Source organism: Mirounga leonina, unplaced genomic scaffold, assembly GCF_011800145.1.
Source record: "Mirounga leonina isolate KUSES-001 unplaced genomic scaffold, KU_Mleo_1.0 Mir_93, whole genome shotgun sequence".
Lineage (NCBI taxonomy): Eukaryota > Metazoa > Chordata > Mammalia > Carnivora > Phocidae > Mirounga > Mirounga leonina.
The window spans coordinates 40,118,957-40,143,988 of record NW_023270854.1 but is presented as its reverse complement, the minus strand read 5'-3'; the positions used below and the strand labels follow the sequence as shown (position 1 = coordinate 40,143,988).

The 25,032-nt window shown below is 36.6% G+C and overlaps 1 protein-coding gene across 1 annotated transcript; it reads left to right on the top strand.

The window, feature by feature from the left end:
• Positions 1 to 2,140: 2,140 nt before the first annotated feature.
• Positions 2,141 to 24,922, top strand: DSG1 (desmoglein 1; the record flags this gene model as incomplete). Its single annotated transcript, XM_034995861.1, is given in 14 exon segments — positions 2,141 to 2,197; positions 2,463 to 2,594; positions 3,992 to 4,147; positions 5,710 to 5,854; positions 8,236 to 8,402; positions 10,130 to 10,264; positions 10,573 to 10,758; positions 13,015 to 13,274; positions 14,314 to 14,453; positions 16,073 to 16,366; positions 18,006 to 18,139; positions 18,472 to 18,544; positions 20,765 to 20,973; positions 23,387 to 24,922. Coding segments are annotated over 14 exon segments (3,120 nt in total), but the record flags the coding sequence as incomplete, so codon positions are not given.
• Between the last annotated feature and the right edge of the window lie 110 nt (positions 24,923 to 25,032).

Below are 25,032 nucleotides of genomic sequence, written 5' to 3'. Positions count from 1 at the left end.
TCATGAGTTCATAGGTAGCAAGAAGTAACATTATCTTAATTCTGCACCCGAGAGGGACTCAACAATAACATTTCAGTTACTCATCCAAACCATTTGTGCCATCTACTTCTTTTCCCCCTGGAATTCCTATTACTGTTGTTGTTGTTGTTGTTGTTGTTGTTATACATGAACATTCTTAATTGTAAGGCTAATATGAGATGAGATTAAAATCAGAATGGCTTGAATTCTCAAAGTTGTAATGTCAATTCTCCGCTGTATATTTTATTAGTAATTTAGTTGGAATAGGCTATCTTGCATTTCATTGTAAAACCCATACCACAAGCACAAATTTAGGCTGAATTGTATTGGGTAATATTTAGCCATAAATTAGTATTCCAAACTCAATTTCCTCATCTGTAAAATGGAGATAATGAAATTATAATATTGACCACATGTATTTGTGAAGATTGAATGCATGGATTTCTCTAAATACATTGTCTAGTAATTAGTCACTATTCAGTGAATTGTAACAGTGATAATAATAATAAACATTAAATATATACCATGAGTATATAATTCCTATAAAAAAATCTCTTTCCACTACTCTTATTAACCAAAAAATACATATTTTCCTGAATTATCAATTATAACAATTTTTGAAAAATATGTACTTGAAAACCAAAATTTTATTTTTATCTATTGGTGAGATTAAAACTATAAAAAGTAACTTACTATATTTTGAAATTACTCTTATTAGTATTTTTAAAATGCAAGCTAAAATTTCTTCTATCAGTGATACAGAAGAAGTCTGTGATAATTTTCATACATTGCAATTCTGAAAGAATTCAAATAGTTGAAAATTTTGTATTTAGGGATAAATAAAAACTAAGGATTTACACCTTCTTTAATGACTCCAAGTGCAAGTTAAAACTTAATAAATGCAAATTAACCTTCACATCTACACCTAATTTTTTATTTTTTTATTTTTAAAGATTTTATTTATTTATTTGACAGAGAGAAACAGCGAGAGAGGGAACACAAGCAGGGGGAGTGGGAGAGGGAGAAGCAGGCTTCCCGCTGAACAGGGGACCCCGATGCGGGGCTCCACAGGGCTCGATCCCAGAACCCCGGGATCATGACCTGAGCTGAAGGCAGATGCTTAACAACTGAGCCACTCAGGCACCTCTACACCTAATTTTTTAGATAGGTATTTTACTCTGTCTTAAGTATATTGACATATTAAACTTGATATATAGATGTCTGTCTTTTAGAAATGCCTTTGGGTTTTAGAGAAAAGTAATTTAAATTATCCTGATCTTTCACTACAAATCGTATGTAAAGATTGAGGCCAAGTTGAAACAAGGCAGACCTCTGCTTGAGTAGCTCATTTGTTGGGCAAGGAAATTGTTTAACGCTGGAGAAGAGACTAATGGAAGTTGCTTACCCACTAATTGGTCCCTACATGCCTACAATTTCTTCTCCTTACTATGGAACTATAGAAGGATGCATTTATATCTGCAGGAACTCATTTTTACAGAGGAAATTATTTGCTTTTATTTTAGAACTTTTTATTCTCATATTTCAAAGTAAATCTATCATCTTAAGATTTTCAAAAATACTAGAAAATCTTCCATTTAGAATTAGAATATGAAAGAGCAAATATTCTGGAACTTTTCAGATATTTTCCGTTTCATGTCCTTTCTTCACTCCAAAACACTTTTTTTTCTATTTCCGTCGATGGCTAGTCAGATCCTGGAACTATAGTCAGAAGTTTAAGTATCATAACTTACTACTGAATATCACTGAATAACATCAGAGTATCTCTAGCTCCTTAGGCACAAGATTTACAAAGAAAGCCTAAATTTCCAACCCTCACTCCCTCTGGGTTCAATACCCTAGTTCATATCATAACAAGTATCTGCATAGGCAAAGAATGAAAAAGAGGTTAAAAAATAAAAGTGATTAAAAAGAAGGGCATAACTGAAAAGTAAAGACAAAAAGAAAAGGAATCCATAGCATCATCATTAGACCTGAGAGAGAAGCCAGATCCATCTGCTATCCGGACTGATAGAATAATTCTAATTACTCACAAGATTTATTTGACTTTTTAAAATGATTGGATAACATGAATTATAAAGCACTCAATAAAAATTAACTGTTGTTATTATTTTGTTTTTTATAGGTGGTGGTGGAAGTTAACAGTGAATTTCGAATCCAGGTAATATACAGCAAATCTATCTTTTCCAAATTAAAAACAAGGAAAATGGTTTGGGAGTGAGAACACATTTTCCAAAAAAATTCATCCTTATAAGTAAAAATATAATGTTATGCTAAAATTAATAGATTATCAAAATCACCAATTTTCCCAATTGAACATCCTCTCTTTCTGATATTACAATTACCCTCTCCTTCAAAACCTTCAGTGGCATGTGAATTATGAATAAAAGTTAATAGATATCACTATTTTATCGTGCCCATTCAAGGTAAGAGATTACAACACCAAAAATGGCACCATCAAGTGGCATTCAATCAGGAGGCAAAAACGTGAATGGATCAAGTTCGCTGCAGCCTGTCGTGAAGGTGAAGACAATTCAAAGAGGAACCCAATCGCCAAAGTAAGTATCAACACCAAAGTGTAAAATCAAAAATCAGAATGGAGGGGCACCTGGGTGGCTCAGTTGTTAAGCGTCTGCCTTCGGCTCAGGTCATGATCCCAGGGTCCTGGGATCGAGCCCCGCATCGGGCTCCTTGCTCAGCGGGGAGCCTGCTTCTCCCTCTCCCACTCCCCTTGCTTGTGTTCCCTCTCTCGCTGTCTCTCTTTCTCTGTCAAATAAATAAAATCTTAAAAAACCAAAACAGAATGGATGGTGTTAAATATCAAAAGAACCTGTCCCTTAAGTATTTTATGAATATAACTCACTGAGAAGTTATGATACAAAACAGAACTATAGTCACTCAGATTATGAAAACTGAAGCCATGAAAAGGATAAATTAAGAAATTTAGGCACTGGGGTAAACAGTTAAACACTGATGCATCTCATAGGTAAAATAAATACACATGATTATAATTTACCCCAAATTCTAGGTAGATAAATATAGTGATTTAAATAATGAATTTAACAGCACACTCAGAGGGACTATTTTAATCTGTATTCTTTCTGCCTTCACCTACTAGAATTGAATTCCTACTTTTGGCTTTTTTTAATAAGAATTCACAATGTACCCTCTTTCATACTCTTTTCCTTTCATTTCCCTTTGTCTTCCTTTGTACAAACACACACACATACACTCACAAATACATCCCCACACAGAGATATATATACACATACATAGACACATACACAAATATACACACACATTCAGACAGATATACAGAGACTCCCCAGTTAGATTTGCTTAGAGTCATACAATATTTCATTTCAAAGAAAGAATCCCAGCTTCTATAGACCACTTATTTGGGGCAATTTCCTTACTTTTCTGATAATACATCCTCCCCATTTTCAGAATTAAGGGCTTCTACACAGAGTCAGATGACTCTTGCCAACTACATAAATCTACTTAAGATTTTCTTCTAAAACTTTACATTTTAAAAAATTTTTGGATCGGGAGATCAAAGTTATATAATGACAATCCTGGTAAACTCCTTAAGAGGGCAAGGAGTTCCCTACTCTAGCACCAGGGCTAGTACAGAGTAGGAAAATAATACGATCAATTGTAAATGTTGAATGAATGAATAAATGAATGAATGAATGATGACTGCCTAGTCCTGGATTTATTAAAAATAATATTTTTTTCTTATTTGGTAGAAATAGAAATTGAATTTCTTTTATTACATTGCTAGTTATTATGGAAAATACTAGAGTTGTAACTAGAAAAATAACTATTTCCAGCATTTCCCAAAAGATAACAGGTACTTACATTTGACAGTTCTCGAGAAAGGTAGCTGTTGTTAATCACACCTAACAATTTTTATTTGCTCTCCGTAACATTTTCACCTGCGCTCTCTCTGCAGATTCACTCAGATTGTGCTGCAAACCAGCAAGTTACATACCGCATCTCTGGAGTAGGAATTGATCAGCCACCTTATGGAATCTTCATCATTAATCAAAAAACTGGTGAAATTAATATCACATCCATTGTTGATCGAGAGGTCACCCCGTTTTTCATTGTAAGTAGGCTCCATGTCAATATATATATTCAGGCTTACATTATTTTTGGAATACCTTAACTTCGGATCATATCTGATTTGATTTCAGAAATCCCAAAATTATTTTTGGTTGTCTCAATTCATGAGCATCTCATGACCCAACAGAAACGAAGAGATTAGTAGAAATGCCTTGCTGAAATGCCTTAGCAAAAACATTAGCCTCAGTCTGTCCCTGGTGGCAAGCTGGAATATCTGTTTGGAAGGGCAAGGGCCTAACTCTTACTTCTTTTTCCTTAATTCACCTGAGAATATTGGTTCTCTTTAGCTCTCAAGTAATGATTTTTGAGCCACTAAGGGAGCCTCTTCTGAGTAAACATACTTTATTATAAATCCACATTGCTCCAGCTCACCTGAGCTCAGAATGTGCTTTGGAAATACTCTAATCCATCCTTAACTGAATCATACCTCCATACTTGACCGCGGCCATGGTAAAACTTCAAACCTCATTTCCACTTTAAGCAGCTGACATGATGACCAACTTCGTTAAAAAGCCTGAGGCCTTCCATCACACACTCCCACAGTTCTCTCTCCCCTGGTTCAGAAACGTTCTGCCGTAAATCCAAAAACAGGATTAATTTTCTGCTTTTTCCCACAGCTTACCCTCAAGAGGTATCCATTGTTCCATAATCACCCGTTTCTTCAAGAGCCTTATTCTATCAACTTTGTTTTATCATCTCTTTTCTGCTTGCTCCTTGCCTGCTGCCATTTCCATTTATCATCATGGTCAACACTTGTTAATACTTAAAATAAAAGGGAAATACAGAAAACCTTCCTTGATCTTGTAGGCTCTTCAATTAAAACCCCATCCATCCCTATCCCCAAACATGTTCAAATAGGAATGGATGCTTGTGCTTTCAGTCATACTGCCTAAGCTACTTTAATTCCTTAGTCTTCTATTCCAAATCTGTATTCCTGCCTTACCTCTGACAATGTTTAACAACAAACTCTCGAGGTCAGCATGCCAACCTATTAGCTTTTCTGGAAGCACAATGCATTTTTATATGAATATACTACACAGGTAAAACAGCATACATTATACTTATATACACTTCATATATAAATAATAATAACAACAACAACAATAATAATATGAACACCCACATAGTCACCACCTAGCTTATGAATATTACCTTCCTTTGAAGCCCCCATGTGACTCTCCTTTACCCCATCCTCAAAGCCAATAGCCCCCACCCCTAATTTCAAACAATGCAAATCCCTTTGCTTGGAACATCTTGCCAAATTCTCTTTCAAGATCTTTCTCAATCATTACATCCTCCTGTGATGTCATACTATTTTTATTCTTCTTTTAAATAACTTATCATGTTACTTTTTTTCAAATGGTATTTTGAGTTTGTGTTTGCCTCCCCTTATCGATTATAAGTACTTCTGGTACCTACATTCTAGTAGGAAATAATATGTCTTAGTTTTTTTGGTTACCCACAGTGCCTAGCATAGTGCCCAAACAAAGTAAGAACTTAATAAATATCTGGACACCAAATAATTATTCTTATCTTCTCTCCTAGATCTATTGCAGGGCTCTGAATTCACTGGGTCAAGATTTAGAGAGGCCTCTTGAGCTCAGAGTCAGGGTTTTGGATATAAATGACAACCCTCCGCTATTTTCTATGTCTACTTTTGTAGGACAAATAGAAGAAAATTCTAATGCAAGTAAGTAATCCATCTTATTAAGTAAACAAGAATATACTGACTTCCAGATCACTCTTAGCCAAGCAATGAGAGGCCAAACTAAGAAGGCACTACTTCATCATGAATGTAAGAGATTAAGTATAGAAAAGCATTCAGGACAGAAAGGCATGAGAAGTCTCCATAACGGCTTTCCCTTCAACTGTGGTGGCAGCTCTAATCTGGCATACCCATGGAGCAACTCCAAAGAAATGAGAAAGATTTTCTCATGTAACTCACACAGCAGCTCTTTTTTAGATTCCTAAGGAGAAATCCCAAAATACTTTGTACAGTGGTGGCAGGAGTACTGGAAGGAGATTTAGCCTCCCAGCCGGGCTGCTCTGAAGGACAATATCATCCACTTCTGTTCATACTGACTTTTTTTTTATTATTCATTTAAGAGAGAGAGAGAAAGAGTGCAAGAGCGAGAGTGGCAGAGGGGGGGAGAGGCAGAGAGAGAGAATTTTCAAGCAGACTTCCCACTGAGCGTGGAGCCCTTCATGTGGCTCTGTCCCGTGACCCATGAGATCATGACCTGAGCCAAAATCAAGGGCCAGACCCCCAACCGACTGAGCCACCCAGGTGCCCCCCCCACCCTTTTTTTTAAACCTACTTTAAAGTCATTAGTAGAAATCACTTCCAGGCAATCCATTTTGTGACCATAATCTTCAAGAGCTTTTGTTGACAAGAAATGAACACTAAACAAGCATTGTTTTCCCTTTTTATATATGATGAAATAAATACAGGCCTTGCTTGCTTTTTACCCAAGTTACCAATTTTATGTATTTGAAATGTACTATAAACTTAATCCTGTTTGGCCCACCATGCATATTGAAAGCTGATTGTCTAAGTGGAGTTAGTTGAGAGGTACCAGAAAACCTAGAAACTAGATAGACTATTTACCTATAAGAGTTTTGGCAATCTAAAGGTATAGTGTCCTCCTTGTGGATTACTGTAAATGGCAACATTTCAACTGCCAAATATTCAGTCACTTGAGAATTAACTGCCTAGCACACTGGTGAAGATTGTCCTAAATATATTAAAAATAGCAGAGATGATATCTCATTTGAATTCAAAATTTCAACTTACCATAGTTACTTTTAACCTTTGAGTGGTATAATTTCTTATAAATTCCAAAAATCATCACATTTTACTTTTATTCATTAAAATACTAATACTATACCTATATTTTGAATAGGTATCCATTCTAAAATATCATTTTAAAAAATGTTTGTTGTAAAAATTCACACAATATGGAAAGTAAAAATGGAATAAAAATCCATTCTTTGTTTTCCCTAGTACCATTCTTAAGAGGCAAACACCATCATTAGTTACTTAGATACATATGTTTATGATTATATAAACATGCTTTTGGAAACAAATGGGAAGATATTTTATATACAAATCCATAATGTAAATTTTTATTTAAATATATTTTTAACATTTTTCCATATTAGGAAATGAAGATGTCTTCATTCTTTTTAATAGCTGCATTGGATTTTACTATATGAATGTACCATAATTAAATGCCTACTGAAAAAATTTTTAAAAGAATGCTGAAATGAATTACACAAACACACACAGAGATTGAGAGCGAAAATGAGAGGGAGAAGGGAGATACTCTGTTGCATTTTGTGTTTAAAGACAGGACAACTGTGCTTGAAACAGAGTTGAGTGTAGAGATTTCTAGTTTATGAACACTGGCAGCTTTTCCTTCTTCAGTGTCCTTCATCGAAATGGCTTATAAGATTCACAGAAAAGATAAGGGATAAGACAAAGTATGTAGTTAAACAAGCACCTTTTTCAACCTAATAGTTACCTAGCACTTCACTAGGGACCATGCAAAACAGAACAATAATACACATTTATTGAGTATACATCAGTCAATCAGAACTTTCTATGATTTTCTCTCATTAAACTGATCAAGTCTCTCATGAACTCAGTGAGGACAGTACTGTTATCGTCCCCATTTACAGATGTGGAAACTGAAGCCAAAGTCATAGAGCTAGAAAGTTCTATAGTTGTGAAAGAGTTGGTCTGGCTTTAATATCATTTTATTTCACGACAGCCTTAAAAAAAAAAAAAGGATTATACTAGAATAAGAAAAGGAAAGGCAGAGTTAAAACATTTCTTTATTTTCTAACTATCAGTAATGTGTAAGTTCCTGATAAAATGTGGTATTTTTGTCAAGGCAAAGGTATAGAAAGGAGCTAAGCTAATGATATGCTGAAGAAGTAGAAAGGAGAAATCGTAGCGCATACATTATACAGACGAACCAACCCTAATACCTTGTTAGAAAAGCAGTATACTATCCTATAACGAAAATGCAAACTGTCCACTTACAACCAATTTTCCTTGATTTCTAGATACACTGGTGATGAGACTCAATGCTACTGATGCAGATGAACCAAATAATTTGAACTCAAAAATAGCCTTCAAGATCATAAGACAGGAACCTTCTGATTCACCAATGTTTATTATCAACAGAAACACTGGAGAAATTCGAACAATGAATAACTTTCTAGACAGAGAGGTAATTTTCTTTTTCTTTGAGTGGTTTGTTAGTTTCAAAGGAAGTGATTCTAAAAGCAAGAGTACCTAAGAAACAAAGAAAAAGAAAACAATATGTTATAATTATATAACCTTTTCACATAATGGTAATGACATAAGAAATACCTTCAGAATGAAAAAATAGGGATTCCTCAAATACATTTTAAACCGTCATTTTTCATTCAATCCTACTTAATATTTATTTGCCTTAATTTAAGAAAACTATATTCTGAAAGTACACAAGAATATACATAAGGCAGAGGCAAAAGCTCTTTTTCAAAAAAAAAAAAAAGTGTGATCTATATTGAAATAGATTTAAGAAACAATTGTTATTATGTCCCCCATCTTGGCAAGTCACAATGCATGAACATGGTAGAAACTCCAAGAATTCTTACAGGCTAAGAAACTTGCTTCTCTTTCTTTAACCCAGAATACCCTAAGCTCATCTGACAACAGAATTCTTCTTTTTCCTTCCTATATCTCACCTACTGACAGTCCCCTGATTACTTTGGGAAATGTATCACAGAATCAGAATGATGGATAGCAACTGAGTAACATCTAGACCAATCTTTTCATTTACGAATAAGAAAATAATTAGTGATTGTTAACAAGTTAGAATCAGCATGGTTTCTATTAATAACATATGGTCCCATTGAATATAAAAGTACCGACTTTTTCATTTTAAAAATACTGATAGGATTTACCTGATCTGTGTGTATTTTAAGGATATAAATGAAGAAGTTTTACTTTTGAATTTGTACTTAATTAAATTTTATTTTAATTACTATAGTTACTTTGAAATGACAATTCCGCTGTTAATGACTCCTAGGCTTAAAATAAATCAGATGATTTTCACTCTTTAATGATCCAAATCCTATCAGTTCCTAAGTTACCTATATCTCCTTTTGCACTTGTTTGAAAATAACCATCAGAAGAAACTGACTATTAATGTTTTCTCGCTCAAACTTCCTTAAAGGGCCCACTGAGAGTCCTTTAATGTCAAAAGAGGTTTAGTGGCGAAGAGCTCTAGAAATTAAAGGAAGTAAAGTCACTAGCAAGCCACCAAAGCAGATTATTTTTAACCTGGAGTTCATGGAGAAACCTCAAGATGACTCCTAACTATGAATCCTCTAAAATTATACCCACAGTTTTGAATGAGGATGCGTGCATTCATGTGTCTGGGAAAGGCTTCATTGCTTTTGCCAACTTCTAAAAATTTAAGCACCATTGAGTAGAATCAAGAAGATAGATTATCAATAACTCCACTGCTTCAGCCCACTACCCCCACCTCCCAGAAATATAAACCATTCATTATCTCTTTATTTTTCTTGCACATTCCATGGCTGATTATTTACGGCATGGAATTTTCATGTCATAAATACTTGGTAAACCTTAATCTCTCTCCTCCTAAGCATTTTGGTCCACTTTCCCCTTTATAAACTTTTTCAACCTCTGGACATATAATCAGGCATGAGGCCTTTAAATGTGTTCTTTCTTTTAAATGATGCTGGATAAACATTTTAGGAAATAGACGTGGCAACTGCCATATTGATTCAGGTGAGATCTGCGGATTTTCAATATTCTGTGTTACTGCATCTTGAGCATAGATTTAAGTAAATGTTGAGCCAACATTTTAAAAGAACTTTGCATGAGACAGAATAAGGACTGTGTGGATCAACTGTGATACTTTTTTGTAATGTGTGCTTTTAGCAATATAGCCAGTATTCCCTTGCTGTGAGAGGCTCAGACCGAGATGGTGGAGCAGATGGTATGTCAGCAGAGTGTGAGTGCAACATTAAAATCCTCGATGTTAATGATAACATCCCATACATGGAACTGTCTTCCGTAAGTATTTGACCTTGAAATTAATAACTTCAATTCATTACATTCTAAAATTTGTTCAAACAATTCTGTTTACAGAGGTCCATGTTATCTTTAGTCACATACAACCCAAATGTAGACACGTACTTTGTCTTGTGTTTGTTTATATAATACCTAGGAAAAATATATGTATTTGGACAGTGAAGCGTGAGCCTATAAACACAGATTTCATTTCTAAATAATGAATGACTATTAAAATTCTTTGTAAGTCCAGGATAGTTCTTCTCTCATTCACACAATTAGTGTTAAGATTTGTTTGCTTCTCGTTTCAGTATTCCGTTAATGTTCAAGAAAATGCTCTATACTCAGATTTGCTCCAGATTAGAGTAATCGATTTGGATGAAGAGTACTCAGCTAACTGGATGGCAGTAATTTTCTTTATCTCCGGAAATGAGGGAGGTTGGTTTGACATAGAAATGAATGAAAGGACAAATATGGGAATTTTAAAGGTTATTAAGGTATGGTATAATTGTCCTAAATATTTTGTTTTCTCGGTCTCTTTCAAAATGTTAACAATTCACAAAATTGGGGGGGGGGTGAAAGAATAAAAATTACCATGTTTTAAAATGATATATGATTATAGAGTTTTTAAATAGTTTTTCTGCTTATTATCACTTTATGAAAACAGGCATTAAACTTGAAACTCTCTTCTATTAATACACTACTCCTTCACAGATCATATAAATTAAGAGCATTTCTAAAAATGAATCTTATTTTATGCTTAAGGTTTTGTTTTAGATGTTTGAAGAATACTTTTTTATTTTTTTTTAAAGATTTTATTTATTTATTTGAGAATGAGAGAGAGAGCATAAGAGGGGGGAGGGCCAGAGGGAGAAGCAGACTCCCTGCTAAGCAGGGAGCCCGATGTAGGGCTCGATCCCTGGACTCCAGGATCATGACCTGAGTTGAAGGCCGTCGTTTAACCCACTGAGCCACCCAGGCGCCCTTGAAGAATATTTTTTAAGCAGATTTCACATGGCTTTAAAAAATGTGTCTTTGCCAACATTGTACATTAATTATTACGCACTGAGAATATTTCTCATGTAAATTAAAAGTTGTTTAGTCCTCCAGTGTGTTTTTATAAAATTAAAATTAAATTACTGTAATTACAAGATTATCACATTCCCATCTCCCTCCGGCTGCTGACCAGGACTTATTATGAACATAAATATACTAGAGAGTTGGTCCAAGTCAACAGAATTCTCCTATGTCCCCACTATATTAATGATCCACTTCATGTACCAGAGGTAGAATTTCCTCTAAGATTTGAGGGGAAAAAAAATGTGACTCTTAGGGAGCTAATAGTGAAGGTTTGAGCCTGTGTTAGAAGACTCGTGGATTCTTTATGGTAAAATGTAGTCCCTTTTTTTAACTATTTCCTTCCTTCAGAATAGTCCTGGGAAATAGACTTCTAAGGAATTCTGTTCCCAGAAGAATGTGTGATCATTTACCTCAGTTATTCATAAAGTGTCCCCATGCCTATAGCTTCCATTTACTGAGGCAGAATGCAGATGCTTTCATTTATTCCTCACAGCATCCCTGCAAATTAAGTTATATGCCCATACTGTAGATTAATACACTGCAGTTGAGAGAGAGTACATTATCCGTTCAAGTTCTGATAGCTCGTAAGTGGTACAGCTGACATTCAAATGTAGGTTTCTCTAGCTATTAAGTTCATATAGTCATCACTATCCTACCTATGATTCCATGCTGGGGAAACAGTCCTAATCTATTTCACCCCAAACTACTATATTACTTTATTTTTTTTATTTTTATTTTTTACTATGATATTACTTTAAAAAATTAGTCTATTTATCCTCAACATCTCTATCGGTAAAATGGGAGTAATGTTGATTTTTCTCCCAAGCATGACATCATATATTAATTCCTTTGTTATGTGTGTGCGTGTGTGAGGTATGTGTATACATGATTTTATAGCCATTCTTGGAATTACAAATAAAGCCAACATTGGAGCCAAGATTGAAGGTTTTACTAAGTGGAGAGTTTGATGTGTGAATCGAGAGTCATCTAAATTACTCTCATGTGAAAATTTAGAAAAATATATTTGGAACTTATGGGCAAAATGCATAGTTGTTTGTGAATTTCATAAGTAGTAGATAGTGACACCAACTTTCATAATGAAAATGGCTACTTGAAATAATTTTTTTCCAGAATATGTTGAAGAAAATAAGGATTTTTATTATTTTTATACAACTATTACCGGGCTTATTGAAAGAAGTCACATTTACAGGAGTAAAATTTCTACTAAATAGTTCTTTATGGATAAAATCTGTCAAGTGATTGAACCTACTATATATTCGGCCCATACTTTGTAATAAATAGAGCTACTTTGTGAGAAAAAATGGAATGACAGAAGTTAACATAAACTGTCTTTGCACTACAAAATGCATGGATTTGAACATCTATATTATTTTAAGTTTTTAAATTTGTTTTATGGATAATTAAAACTCATGTCATATATTTTCAACTTTTTTGACTAAGGATTTAGGGCAGTTGGATTTTTTTCTTACTATATTTTCATGCATTTTTATTGTGTTAAAGATAAATAAAGAATAGAGAGTGTATTTGTATGTATTTAAATTAAATTAAAGAAAGAGATGTAAGAGTTTTCTTGCCTATTATCAAAGGATCTGTCTTTTTTCCAGAATGTTTTTTTTTTTTAGAGTAAAACTATTTCACTCTGTATTTTCTAGCCCCTAGATTATGAAGATATGAAGAATCTGCAACTTAGTCTTGGTGTCAGAAATAAAGCTGAATTTCACCATTCAATTATGTCTCAATATAAACTCACAGCAACTGCAATCACTGTGACGGTGTTAAATGTAATTGAAGGTTCGGTGTTCCGTCCAGGTTCAAAGACATATGTAGTAACTAGTAACATGGGACAGAATTATAAAGTGGGAGACTTTATAGCTATTGACTTGGACACAGGTAAAGCTTCAACAACTGTTAGGTAAGACTGACATTTTCCAAATAATTTTTACCATATGCTGAACTAAAGTATATATGTTCTTTTTAGAAATTTTAAGTATCTGAACTAAAATATTTTTCACATTTTTGAAACTATCATTCAATCATAAAAAACACTAACTACTGAATTGTTATTTAATTTAGAGCTTTGACCTTAAGAAAACACAAAACAGTTGCGCAAAAAGTAAAATGCAAAAAATGTGAAGATGTAAAATATGGAAAATACTGGACCTTGAAAGTTTGACATTTCTGTATTTATGTATTTTATTGGCCAACTAGCTGATTACCACATATCACGGTTATTCCCCTAGAAGATTTTATGGACTGATTTTCCCATTGCAAACGTGCCCAGATTGAAATCAAATAGAATTAGTTAGCTCATTTCAGTTACTCTCTTCACTTTACTCAGCATTTAATATTGATAAACTCTCTTGTACTCCACAGATGTGAGTTCACGGAGGGCAGACCATCCCACTCTCCACCCCACTCTGCTCCTCTCGAAGTTCTAGTCTTTTGAGTTTAACAAATACATAAATGAGAAGGAAATCCAAAGAAGTCCTATGAAATCATCGTGTATATGGGGAGGGAGAGTGAAAATAGGGAGCGAATGAAGCCCCAAGCTTATGGAGAAGTAACTTCTTTGATAAGAGAACAGTTCAGAATTAGAAGCAGCCCAGGAGGTCCCAGGATCTGGGTCTTCCAGGAGAGTTCTGATGCTACCAAAACCAAATGAAAATGAGACTGCTAGATTCAAAGATTATTCTGACATCCAAGTGGGCATAAGAGATCATTCCGTCAGAAATGGCTGCCAGCAATTCATTTTTCTTAAATTTAAACCTTTTCTATTTCTGAATGTCCTCAAACAGAAGGCACCTGCCCTGAAAAAAAATAAAGTCCCTAATAATTGACAATGATATCCAGAGGTTATAACCACCAACTTGAAACATGTTTTATAATCAAAATTTCTCTGTCTGTCTCTTTTAGAAAGCTAACATTAATTCATACTGTTTCTTCAAATACAGATATGTAATGGGAAATAATCCAACTGACCTACTCAATGTTGACTCAAAAACAGGCATAATTACTTTGAGAAATAGAGTTACCATGGAACAATATAACATGCTTGGGGGAAAATACCAAGGAACAATTTTATCTATAGATGGTAAGAAATCAATTTAACTTTTTCCCTGACTAGAGGAAATTATATATACACTCGGAAATTAAAGTTTCATTTGTTGTATTTTGAGATAACACTTTCCCAACAACAGCAAAAAACCATAGAATCAAATTTTAAATAATATGAGAGACAGTATAACTCAGTGGCCAAGTCCATGAGCTCTGGAGCAAGACTGGATTGGTATCTTGTACCATCACTTAGTAGCTATGGGATTTTAGAGAAATCATTTAACCCATTTATTCCTCAGCCTTTTCTTCTGTAAAATGAGACACTAACATTAGGGATTTAGAGATATTAAAGAAGTTATTACATGTAAAGCACTTAGAAGAGTGCTGGTATTCCATGTTAGTTCTTATTAATGTCAACAAATGAAAATTTTTAATAATATTCTGAAGTTACTTTCAAATAATTAGTCCAGAAGCAAAGTTAACTTAACTTTACATAATTTTTGGAAAGTTGATGTACAACTTTGTGTGAACAATTTGGAAGTAGCATGCTTATATTACTTTTCCAAACCAACAAAAATAAAATTAGGCTGGCCACCAAAGGGATGGGGAAATGGGGAGATGTTGGTCCAAAATACAAACTTCCAGTCACAAGACAATTAAGTTCTGGGGATCTACTGCAGAGCCTTGCCTTGCGATTATTAATGACAGTGCTGTTGCTACATACTTAAAAGTTCCTAAGAGAGTGGATCTTAAATTTTCTCATCCCAAAAAAGAAATGGTAGTCATGTGAGGTGATGGTGATGTTAGCTAACACTACGGTGGAAACCTTATTGCAATATACAAGTATATCAAAATGACACACTGTGTTTATACAATGTTATATGTCATTTATAGTATCTCAATAAAATTGGAAGGGGAAGAGAGCAGGAGAAAAGTTTATCATGGAATTTTTAAAAATTGCTTCAGACACAACTACATATAAATAATTGTAAGTGGGCTACAGAAAAGGATAATGTTCCATCAGCATCATTCCTACACTGTAGTAAAAATTATAATCACCAATGTCCAGCCAGAGTCTCAGAGTTATGACATATTTCTAACCTAATAGCTGTATAGTGGATGCTAGACTTTGGAAATCTTATCTCCGAAGGAGGAAAAAAAAAAAAAAATCACACCTTGAACTTTCAGTATTGTGGGTTTTCTGCACTGAGCAGTTCCTAATCAGAGATTATGGTATATTCAAATCCTACGGGAAGTAGTGCAGATGTGATGAAGGAATCCCTGTCAAGGTAATCTAAGAGAGAATAAAGCAACTAACTACTGCATATAAAATACAAATACAAGTAACTTCCATTCATTTAAATAGTATGTGGAATAGGACTGATTTATTTATCTAAGGTGAATGACAGCACACACAACATGGCATTTACTGTCAATGCTTCTCAGCATACGGGATGATCTCTCAGGAGCACTAATCTTCATCACGGTTTGATTTAAAAACTGAGTCACAAACAAGGGATGATTTGGGAAGTTACTGAATCGATGAAAATAAAGACACTGAAATAAGTTACTGATGCAAAAACAGTGGCTTTGAATTTTCGATGAGTACTGCATTGAATGCATTAAATATTTCTTCCGTTTTGAATCTTGTTGCAGATACTCTTCAAAGAACTTGTACTGGAACAATTAATATTGTTTTTCAAGATTTTGGCTGGGATAAGGAGGGAAACGTTACTGGTGGTGACACCAGTCCTGGAAGCAGTGAGACTACTAGTGGAAGTATCACTGTAATTACGACAGGTACTGACACAAGTGACAAAACGTCCACGGATGATGACCTGGGGACCCAGACAGGGACAACCGGCAATCCACTATCAGTTTTATCAGATAATGTCCATTTTGGTCCTGCCGGCATTGGACTGCTCATCATGGGATTCTTGGTCCTAGGATGTAAGTACTTTTAACAATTCTATTCATATGTGTCCCTCTTCCCCTGAAACTATGGGGAGAAGATAAGCTTTCTGATCCTTTGATAAAATATACTTTACCAAATCTTTTTTTTTTTTTAAAGATTTTATTTATTTATTTGACAGAGAGAGACATAGTGAGAACAGGAACACAAGCAGGGGGAGCGGGAGAGGGAGAAGCAGGCTTCCCACCGACAGGGAGCCCGATGCGGGGCTCGATCCCAGGACCTTGGGATCATGACCTGAGCCGAAGGCAGACGCTTAACGACTGAGCCACCCAGGCGCCCCTACTTTACCAAATCTTATTTTGTGCATTTATCAAGAAATGCCTGTTTGCTGTTGGGTCTATAAGATGAAAAAAAATCAAACTGCTTGACCCCTTAGAGTGCAATGGGGAATAAAAATTTGCATTCAATTTCAGTGCCATGGGAAAGTGCCATAACAGGCTGGTTCGGATTGCTATTTGAGTGAAGAAGACAATCAGAGATGATCCGAACAGTCAGAAACGGCTACATAGAGAAAGCAAACTTGCAGAATATAACATAAAATACATGAGAAGACATCATTCTCTAATTTCACTTTTTTAGCCATATTAATTATTAACCAACATTTTAAGACTTTAGAATTAAGTATTTTATAAAAGTAACTTAATTACCCAGGTGTTGATTATCTCTACTGCAAGTAATATATGACTTTCACTTTGAACTTGTTCTTTGTATTGTTGATTGCCTTTGGGTAGCATAGTTAATAAAGATTTAAAAATTATATATTTAGGGTCAAATACCTCTAATTCAAAGCTTTCTCTAAGCCTAGCAAATCTTCAAGAAAGCAAAATACACAGGATACTTTTCCTCCTTTCTTTCCTTTTTCCCCTCTCTTACCATCCCTCCCTTATTACTATCCTTACTATGTTCCTTCCTCTCTACCTCACTTCCTTCTTGTTTCTTTCCTTCCTTCGTCATATTTTCTACTTACACATCCTTTCCTTCATCCGTCCATTCATTCCAGATCATTTACCAAGATTATATTATATAAAAGGCTCCGTGCTAGAAACATATTTAGGTGAATAAGAAAACCCAACTGATTAACAGAAAGACATTGTTAGGCAGTGTAATGTTCTCTATTTGTGCAGGAGTAATTTCAAGAAAAAAAAATCCATGTAGAGGAAAATAATAGAGGGAATAATCACCCGAAGCATGAGTAAGATTTTACTGCTGAAAGTAAAAAGGCAGGCATGTGTGTAAGGAAAAAAAGTAAAGGCATGCAGGAGTGAACACAAAGACTCAAACATATTGCCTGTCCTCCGCAGCTCTCCTTTTTGTCTCCTTTAATATTTTCCAGAGAAATGACAGTGAAAAGACTAATCTGTTTTAACGGTATAATACTATTTGCCATTTGAATACCATATAACAAATTACAATGGATTGCAGTCTAGTATACTGAAGCTCACATTGATTTTGGTATCTGACCGTTGTTCAGTTTGTTTTCTGAAGCTTTCCTAAGAATTTTGAAGCCAATGCAATGATATTAGGGTTTCAGATTTAATCATAAAAGAGCAAGTTGTTTTATTTTAATGTGGTTCCACTGTTAATATTCCAATATTCCTATCCTTTCACCAACAGTGGTCCCATTTCTGTTGCTGTGCTGTGATTGTGAAGGCGCCCCGGGCGGGGGAGCTGGCTTTGAGCCTGTCCCCGAATGTTCAGATGGAGCAATTCACTCATGGGCAGTGGAAGGCCCACAGCTGCCTCCCGGAGTAAGTGCTAACTTGTAAGAAAGGGCCTTTGGTAGGCCCCGAGACTCAGCCTTATGCACATGAACCAAGATGCTGGCGATCATGCACAGTCTGGCTCTTCTTCATTCTGGGATAGCCCATGGGGAAAATGAAGAGAAGTCAAAGGTGCATCCAAATAAGATGGAAGTAACCAGGAAAGGCTTTCTAAAATGAAGTGTGGGTTTTAAATGGATTTCAGAAGTTTTGTAAATAGTATTCTTTTAGAATCTGCGTCTATTTTGAGAACAAACCCACTGTATAAGGATAGACAGAAAAGAGCCACTACAAATGGGGATATGTTTCTTGTCTTTTAGGATGTGACCACTGTCTGTGTACCACCCATACCTCCTGATAATGCAAATCTAATTGAATGCATTGACACCTCAGGTAAGAAGGTTTTGTTTTGTCTTTTTAATTTTAATAGCTCAAATGACTAAGAAGGAATTCTGCTCTGTCTCTGCATACCTTACTATTTCTCAGTTATCTCATCTTTAAAATTGTTTCTATCATTCATTTTTAAATGACTAATATGCAAATCAAATGGGAAGGGAAAAACCTCCAGGAATTACTATTCTTATATGTTGAATTTTTAAAATCTTCCTCAATCATCAGAGAGTACTTAGGAGATGACTCTATTAGGACCTCTATAAATAGGAGAGAAGAACCACAGGTCAATTCTGGTCCAGGTTTTCTGTCTAATAGAGCAAACATTATTCACCCAAAAAAATACAGTTGACCCTCGAACAGTACAAGTGTTATGGATGCTGATTCCCGTCAATCAAAAATACAAGTATTAGGGGCGCCTGGGTGGCTCAGTTGGTTAAGCATCTGCCTTCAGCTCAGGTCATGATCCCAGGGTCCTGGGATGGAGCCCCGCATCGGGCTCCTTGCTCGGCGGGGAGCCTGCTTCTCCCTCTCCCACTCCCCCTGCTTGTGTTCCCTCTCTCGCTGTGTCTCTCCCTGTCAAATAAATGAAAATCTAAAAAAAAACAAGTATTAACTGTTGACTCCCCCAAAACTTAACTACTACTTAACTACCAGACACCTTACTGTTAACATAAACAGTTAACACAGAGGTTGTATGTTATATATACATATTATATACTATGTTCTTACAATAAAGTAAGTTGGAGAAAAGATATTGTTATTAAGAAAATCATAAGGAAGAGAAAAACATTTCTATTACTGAACTGTATCCATAAAAAAAAAAAAAAATCTGCATTCAAACCCACTCTGACTTTAGCTGCTATCATGACAAAAAAAAAATAAACTTCATCTATTCTCAGCATGAGCATAAAGTTGACCTGAAAAGATTTGTCCTGTTTCTCAAATTGGAAGTAAGCAGATGAAACACTATCAGAATCTTTCCAAGTTCTTGGCTGAGGCCTTGTGCCGGGGGTAGAGTTTCTCCTTGCACAGGGTTAACCAAGACTCTAACGACAACATGCCTTAAAACAGGGGTCTAGACCAGTTCACAGGCAGAAACAAGGGAACAATTCGAATTTCACAGCAAGGGAATAGCTACCACGCTAATAAAAAAATTTCTTTTAAACTTTTCAGATCTTTGAAATCAGTTGCCTTTTCTCGGAGTAAAAAAGTTAGTGATTCTCTTCTTTTTCTCTCAGTCTTTTTCAAACTTGTCATTACTTTCTTACTTTGAACTCTTTAAAATAGGAGAGACGTAGGAATGCTTGTAGGACTGCACCTTACTTAAAGCACTAGACACACTGGCCTCTAAACCTATTTCTCTTCCGGATGTTTCCATTTGTGTTAATGACATCAACATCCTCTCACCTCAAAAGCAGCAGCCCCAGTTGACTCTTCTATCTCCCTATTCTTGACACCCAATCCGTTCTCAAGCCTTGTCAAATCATCAAATCCATCAGGATTTACTTATGCATTTATCCCCTCATTACATCTACCAGCCTTTACACAAACCTGGAACAAAGCACGAGCGCCACCAGAGTCCTAAAAGGATGAAGAACACACTGTCCCTAAAAACCAAGATCTTTAAAATATTAAAGCCATGGGGCACCTATCCCACTGTCAACACTTTCCCTATTCATGGCTCTTGCGTAGTCTGAGCCATCATTTGGTCTAACTTGCCTCGAATATGGTAACAGGCTTCTAATCACCCATCACATCCAAGTGAAAACCCAAGAGTCTCCGTGCAAATCTTTCCCCTCACCACAGCCATGGCTCCTCCTCTGAAAGCCAGTGGTTCTCGGGTCTTCCTCTGAATGTCCTATGCTTCTGTGCCCTGTGTTGGGGGGTATTCTTATGCTATTTAACTTTGAGAATTTGGGTATTTCCCCCCAAACTCCCTCAATTTGAAATCAAACCCACTAACGCATAGGTTTTTATAACGCCTATGCAGCCCCCCCCTTCCAGCATGACACATAATTAGCAACAAATAATTAACATCAAACAACTAACAAATTAACAAACTGTTTAATAATATTATTTCAAACTCAATATTGTATTTGTAGCCCTGTATGTATTGTCTTTATTTTACTTCAGTGAAGAAACTGTACATTATAGAAAGTTATTCGTTTTTGGTCTACAATACACTATAGAAAGTAAACTTCATTTTATCAACACTTCTAGGGGTTTACACAAATGAGTATGGTGGCAGAGAAATGCAAGATCTGGGAGGGGGAGAAAGAGCAACAGGATTTGAACTAACAGAAGGAGTTAAAACGTCAGGAGTACCTGAGATATGCCAAGAATATTCTGGAACATTAAGAAGAAATTCTATGAGAGAATGTAGAGAAGGAGGTCTGAATATGAACTTCATGGAAAGCTACTTCTGTCAGGTAAGGTCTCAAGCGCCATGCCTTCCTCACCATCCTGTGCTTCTGGCTCTACTCCAGGCTGCCACTATTTCTCAACCAGCTTTGGCGGACAATTATACTGCTGCTGGATAAAATTTCTTTAATTCTGAACTGATCACTCTACTCCTCTACTTAAAAACAGCCAATGGCTCCCAGCTCATTTGTCCAAGGCAGTGAAGTCCAAACTCCTTAACACGACAATTAAGATTATTCATAAAATGACCCCTTCCCTCAACTTCAGTTACTCCTTACCACCAACCCCACATACCAAGTGCCTTTGCCTCATTCACACCATGCCTTTGGCTATGCTGTGCCCCTCCCAGGATGCTTTTATCCATCATCTCTTTCATAAACTCCTATTCAACCTTTAAGACTCAGTTCAAATATCACTGCCTCTCTGAAGCTTTTACTGGTAACCCTCACATCCCAAACAGAATTGATGTTTCTTTATCTGTATTTCTGTAGTGCTCTGTGTATAGACTTTATAGAACCTACCATTGCTAAAATATGTTTGTATGTCTACCATGGTTTTTAGTGCTTTGTCCACATGTTCTCTACATCATGTTGCCAGTACCTAGCTCAGTTCCAGGCACATAATAAACATTCAGTAAGTATGGGTTCAAGAGCCATAGCACACTTCCAGAATATTCTAAGAACCAGCAAGAATTAATTTTGCCATCCTCAGGTAGAGACAGAATTGTCTGTGGCTACACACCATCTGATACTTAAGCCTTCAGGGATTTCTTATCTCTGAAACTGTCTCTGATAGATCTACGTCCTTCTACATCCTGGCCTAAAATACCTTCTTTAACTCTATTGGTTTAGAGGGTGGCTGATATCTTGAAATAAAACAGTGATAAAAGCCTTTCAGATGGCAGTAGATAATAATAAGAAACTTGTTGCTGAATCCACAGGAATGCTTCCTATCCATGTCCCTACAAATGCATGTTATTTTCATGAAAAGTACAATTCTGCCTCAAAACTCTTGCACTTTGCAACTCCTTCTGCACAGGACATTCTATGTGCTTTCCTCACCCCGCTGCCTTATTCTAACCTCTGATCGAACATCACTTTATGAGATGCTGCCCTTGGCCACTCTATCCCTTCATCCTGAGTTTACCACCTCCCGACAAATATGTTTATGTATTGTCTGTCTCATCCTACTAAAAGGTAAGCCATATGAGAGAGAGACTTCATCTGCTTTTGTTCACTACTGCATTGCCAAGTTCCTAGTTGAGTGTCTGGCAAATAGTAAGGACTCAAAAATACTTTTGAATGAAATGCCAAAATGACTTGGTTTGCTAATAAAGATATTTCTGATACTTAACCTGAAAGTTTACAATCCAGTATTATAAACGACAAAAACGAAATAAAAGTGCACGTTTGGGGCACCTGGCTGGCACAGTTGTTTGAGCGTCCAACTCTTGGTTTCAGCTCAGGTTCAGGGTTGTCAGATGGATCCCCACATCGGGCTCTGTGCTCAGCGGGGAATCTGCTTGAGATTCTCTCTCCCTCTGCCCCCTCCTGCTCGTGCTCTCTCTGAAATAAATAAATAAATCCTAAAGAAGAAGAAGTGCACATGTCTGTAGGCTTTACCTTTGAATCGAAGGAGGTCCTATTTTTAAGAACTTCCAGTTCTGAATCCCAAAATGGCATAGACCCAGAGTCAAATGTTCTGTTGTTTTGCTGAAAAAGCAAATCCTCACAGAACCACCAAATTCACTCCACTGGAGGAAGGAAAGTGCAATCCTGAATGAACCCAAATCAACTATGAGCTACCTTTTTTATACAAACAAAAAAAAAAAGAAGAAAAGAAAACCCCCCACAATTTGGTGTACTTCATGTTCAGTACTTCTAGTACCTCCTTCTAAATTGGTTACAAAGTAATTCATGTGATTTTTTGCATGTGCTTTTGTATCCAAAGTGCACTATGATGAGGGAAGTCCATTTAAATAAAATTTAAAAGTCAAAATGTATTAATAGGATTATAGTTAAAACAATTTCTAACCAAATTCTTTCAAGAAATTATATAATGAGGGGCACCTGGGTGGCTCAGTCGTTAAGCGTCTGCCTTCGGCTCAGGTCATGATCCCAGGGTCCTGGGATCGAGCCCCGCATCGGGCTCCCTGCTACGCAGGAAGCCTGCTTCTCCCTCTCCCACTCCCCCTGCTTGTGTTCCCTCTCTCGCTGTCACTCTCTCTGTGTCAAATAAATAAAATCTTAAAAAAAAAAAGAAATTATGTAATGATTTTTAATGCATCTCTAGGAGAGGTTAGAATTTTGTCTAATATATTCTTCTTTGGTAATGCCCCCGAAGAAAAAAGAATGATAAAGACTTCTATTATTGTTAAATATGTATCCATAATCTCATTTTCTCTCTCCTCTACAAATCCAGAAAGCATATGCTTATGCAGATGAAGACGAAGGACGCCCGTCCAATGACTGTTTGCTCATATATGACATTGAAGGTGTAGGTTCCCCCGCTGGCTCGGTGGGTTGTTGTAGCTTCATTGGAGAAGACTTGGATGACAGCTTTTTGGACACACTGGGGCCTAAATTTAAGAAGTTGGCAGATATCAGCCTGGGAAAAGAAATTGAAGCATATCCAGACCCTGATCCCTCTTGGCCACCTGAGAGCACCGAACTGATTTGCCCTCAGCAGGGAACAGAGCCCATCACTGGTGGACACCCACCCATCTCCCCACGTTTCGGCACCACCACAGTCATTTCTGAGAGTTCCTACCCCTCAGGACCTGGTGTACAGCAGCCTATGCCTATTCCTGATCCTCTGGGCTATGGTAATGTCACTGTGACCGAGTCTTACACCACCTCGGGCACTCTGAAGCCCTCTGTCCATGTTCATGATAATCGACACACATCAAACGTAGTGGTGACCGAGAGGGTGGTCGGCCCAATCTCTGGCACTGATTTGCATGGAATGTTAGAGATGCCTGACTTGAGAGATGGGTCAAATGTTATAGTGACAGAAAGGGTAATAGCACCAAGTTCAAGTCTACCCACCTCTTTGACCATGCCTGATCCTAGAGAGTCATCAAATGTGGTCGTGACAGAAAGGGTAATCCGACCAGCTTCTGGCATGATGGGCAATCTAAGTATACACCCTGAGCTATCAAATGCCCAAAATGTGATTGTGACAGAGAGGGTTGTTTCTGGCTCTGGCATAAACGGAATTAGTGGCCCAGCTGGGATGAGCGGAGGCAGTGCAGCTGGACTAAGTGGTGGTGGCATTGGGCTGAGTAGCCTGGGAGGAGGTGGGGGCCTGAGTAGCAGCATGGGGGGCACAGCCACCATTGGCCACATGAGGAGCTCCTCTGACCATCACTTTAGCCAGACCCTCGGATCTGCCTCCCCTAGTACAGCCCGAAGTCGAATCACAAAGTACAGTACAGTACAATATACGAAGTAGCCAGGATCCCAGCACACTTGTTCTCAGTAGTGGTGATTTAGATTCAACTCCCACCACCAAAAAACTAACAATGTGATTTATGATGCACAACTCGGTGCTAAGTAACTGTGGAGTGAGGTGAGAAACCACAATGAGAAAAATAGATGGAAACAGTGCTGTTGGACAAGAGCTCTCCTTGGCATATGTAAACTTCTTTCTTACATTAATACTAATGGAACCATGACAGTGAACTAAAACTTGAGACAGGATCTTCTCTGTGCCTGTATGCCCTGTAGGGTCTTCTTTGCTTCTGTGTGGCCTGTCTGGTATCTCCAGCATATGGAATAAATTAAACTCAGTCACACAAAAGCACTGGCCTTAGGATGGCTATTGGCACAATTCTCCTCACTCTGTTTTGATTTGCCATGTAGCTCAGGCATTATTCAGAAAGGACTAACCGTGTACTATGAGCTCATGTATGCAGGAAGAATTTGAAATATGTGCCAAGCACCTGGTCCATTTCACAGATAATAGAAATAAAAATCCAACCATATATTCAGACCATGATTAACCAGTAAAGAAAACAAATCTGGCTACACAACCCAGCTCATAAGCCACCAAACTGGACTACCCTA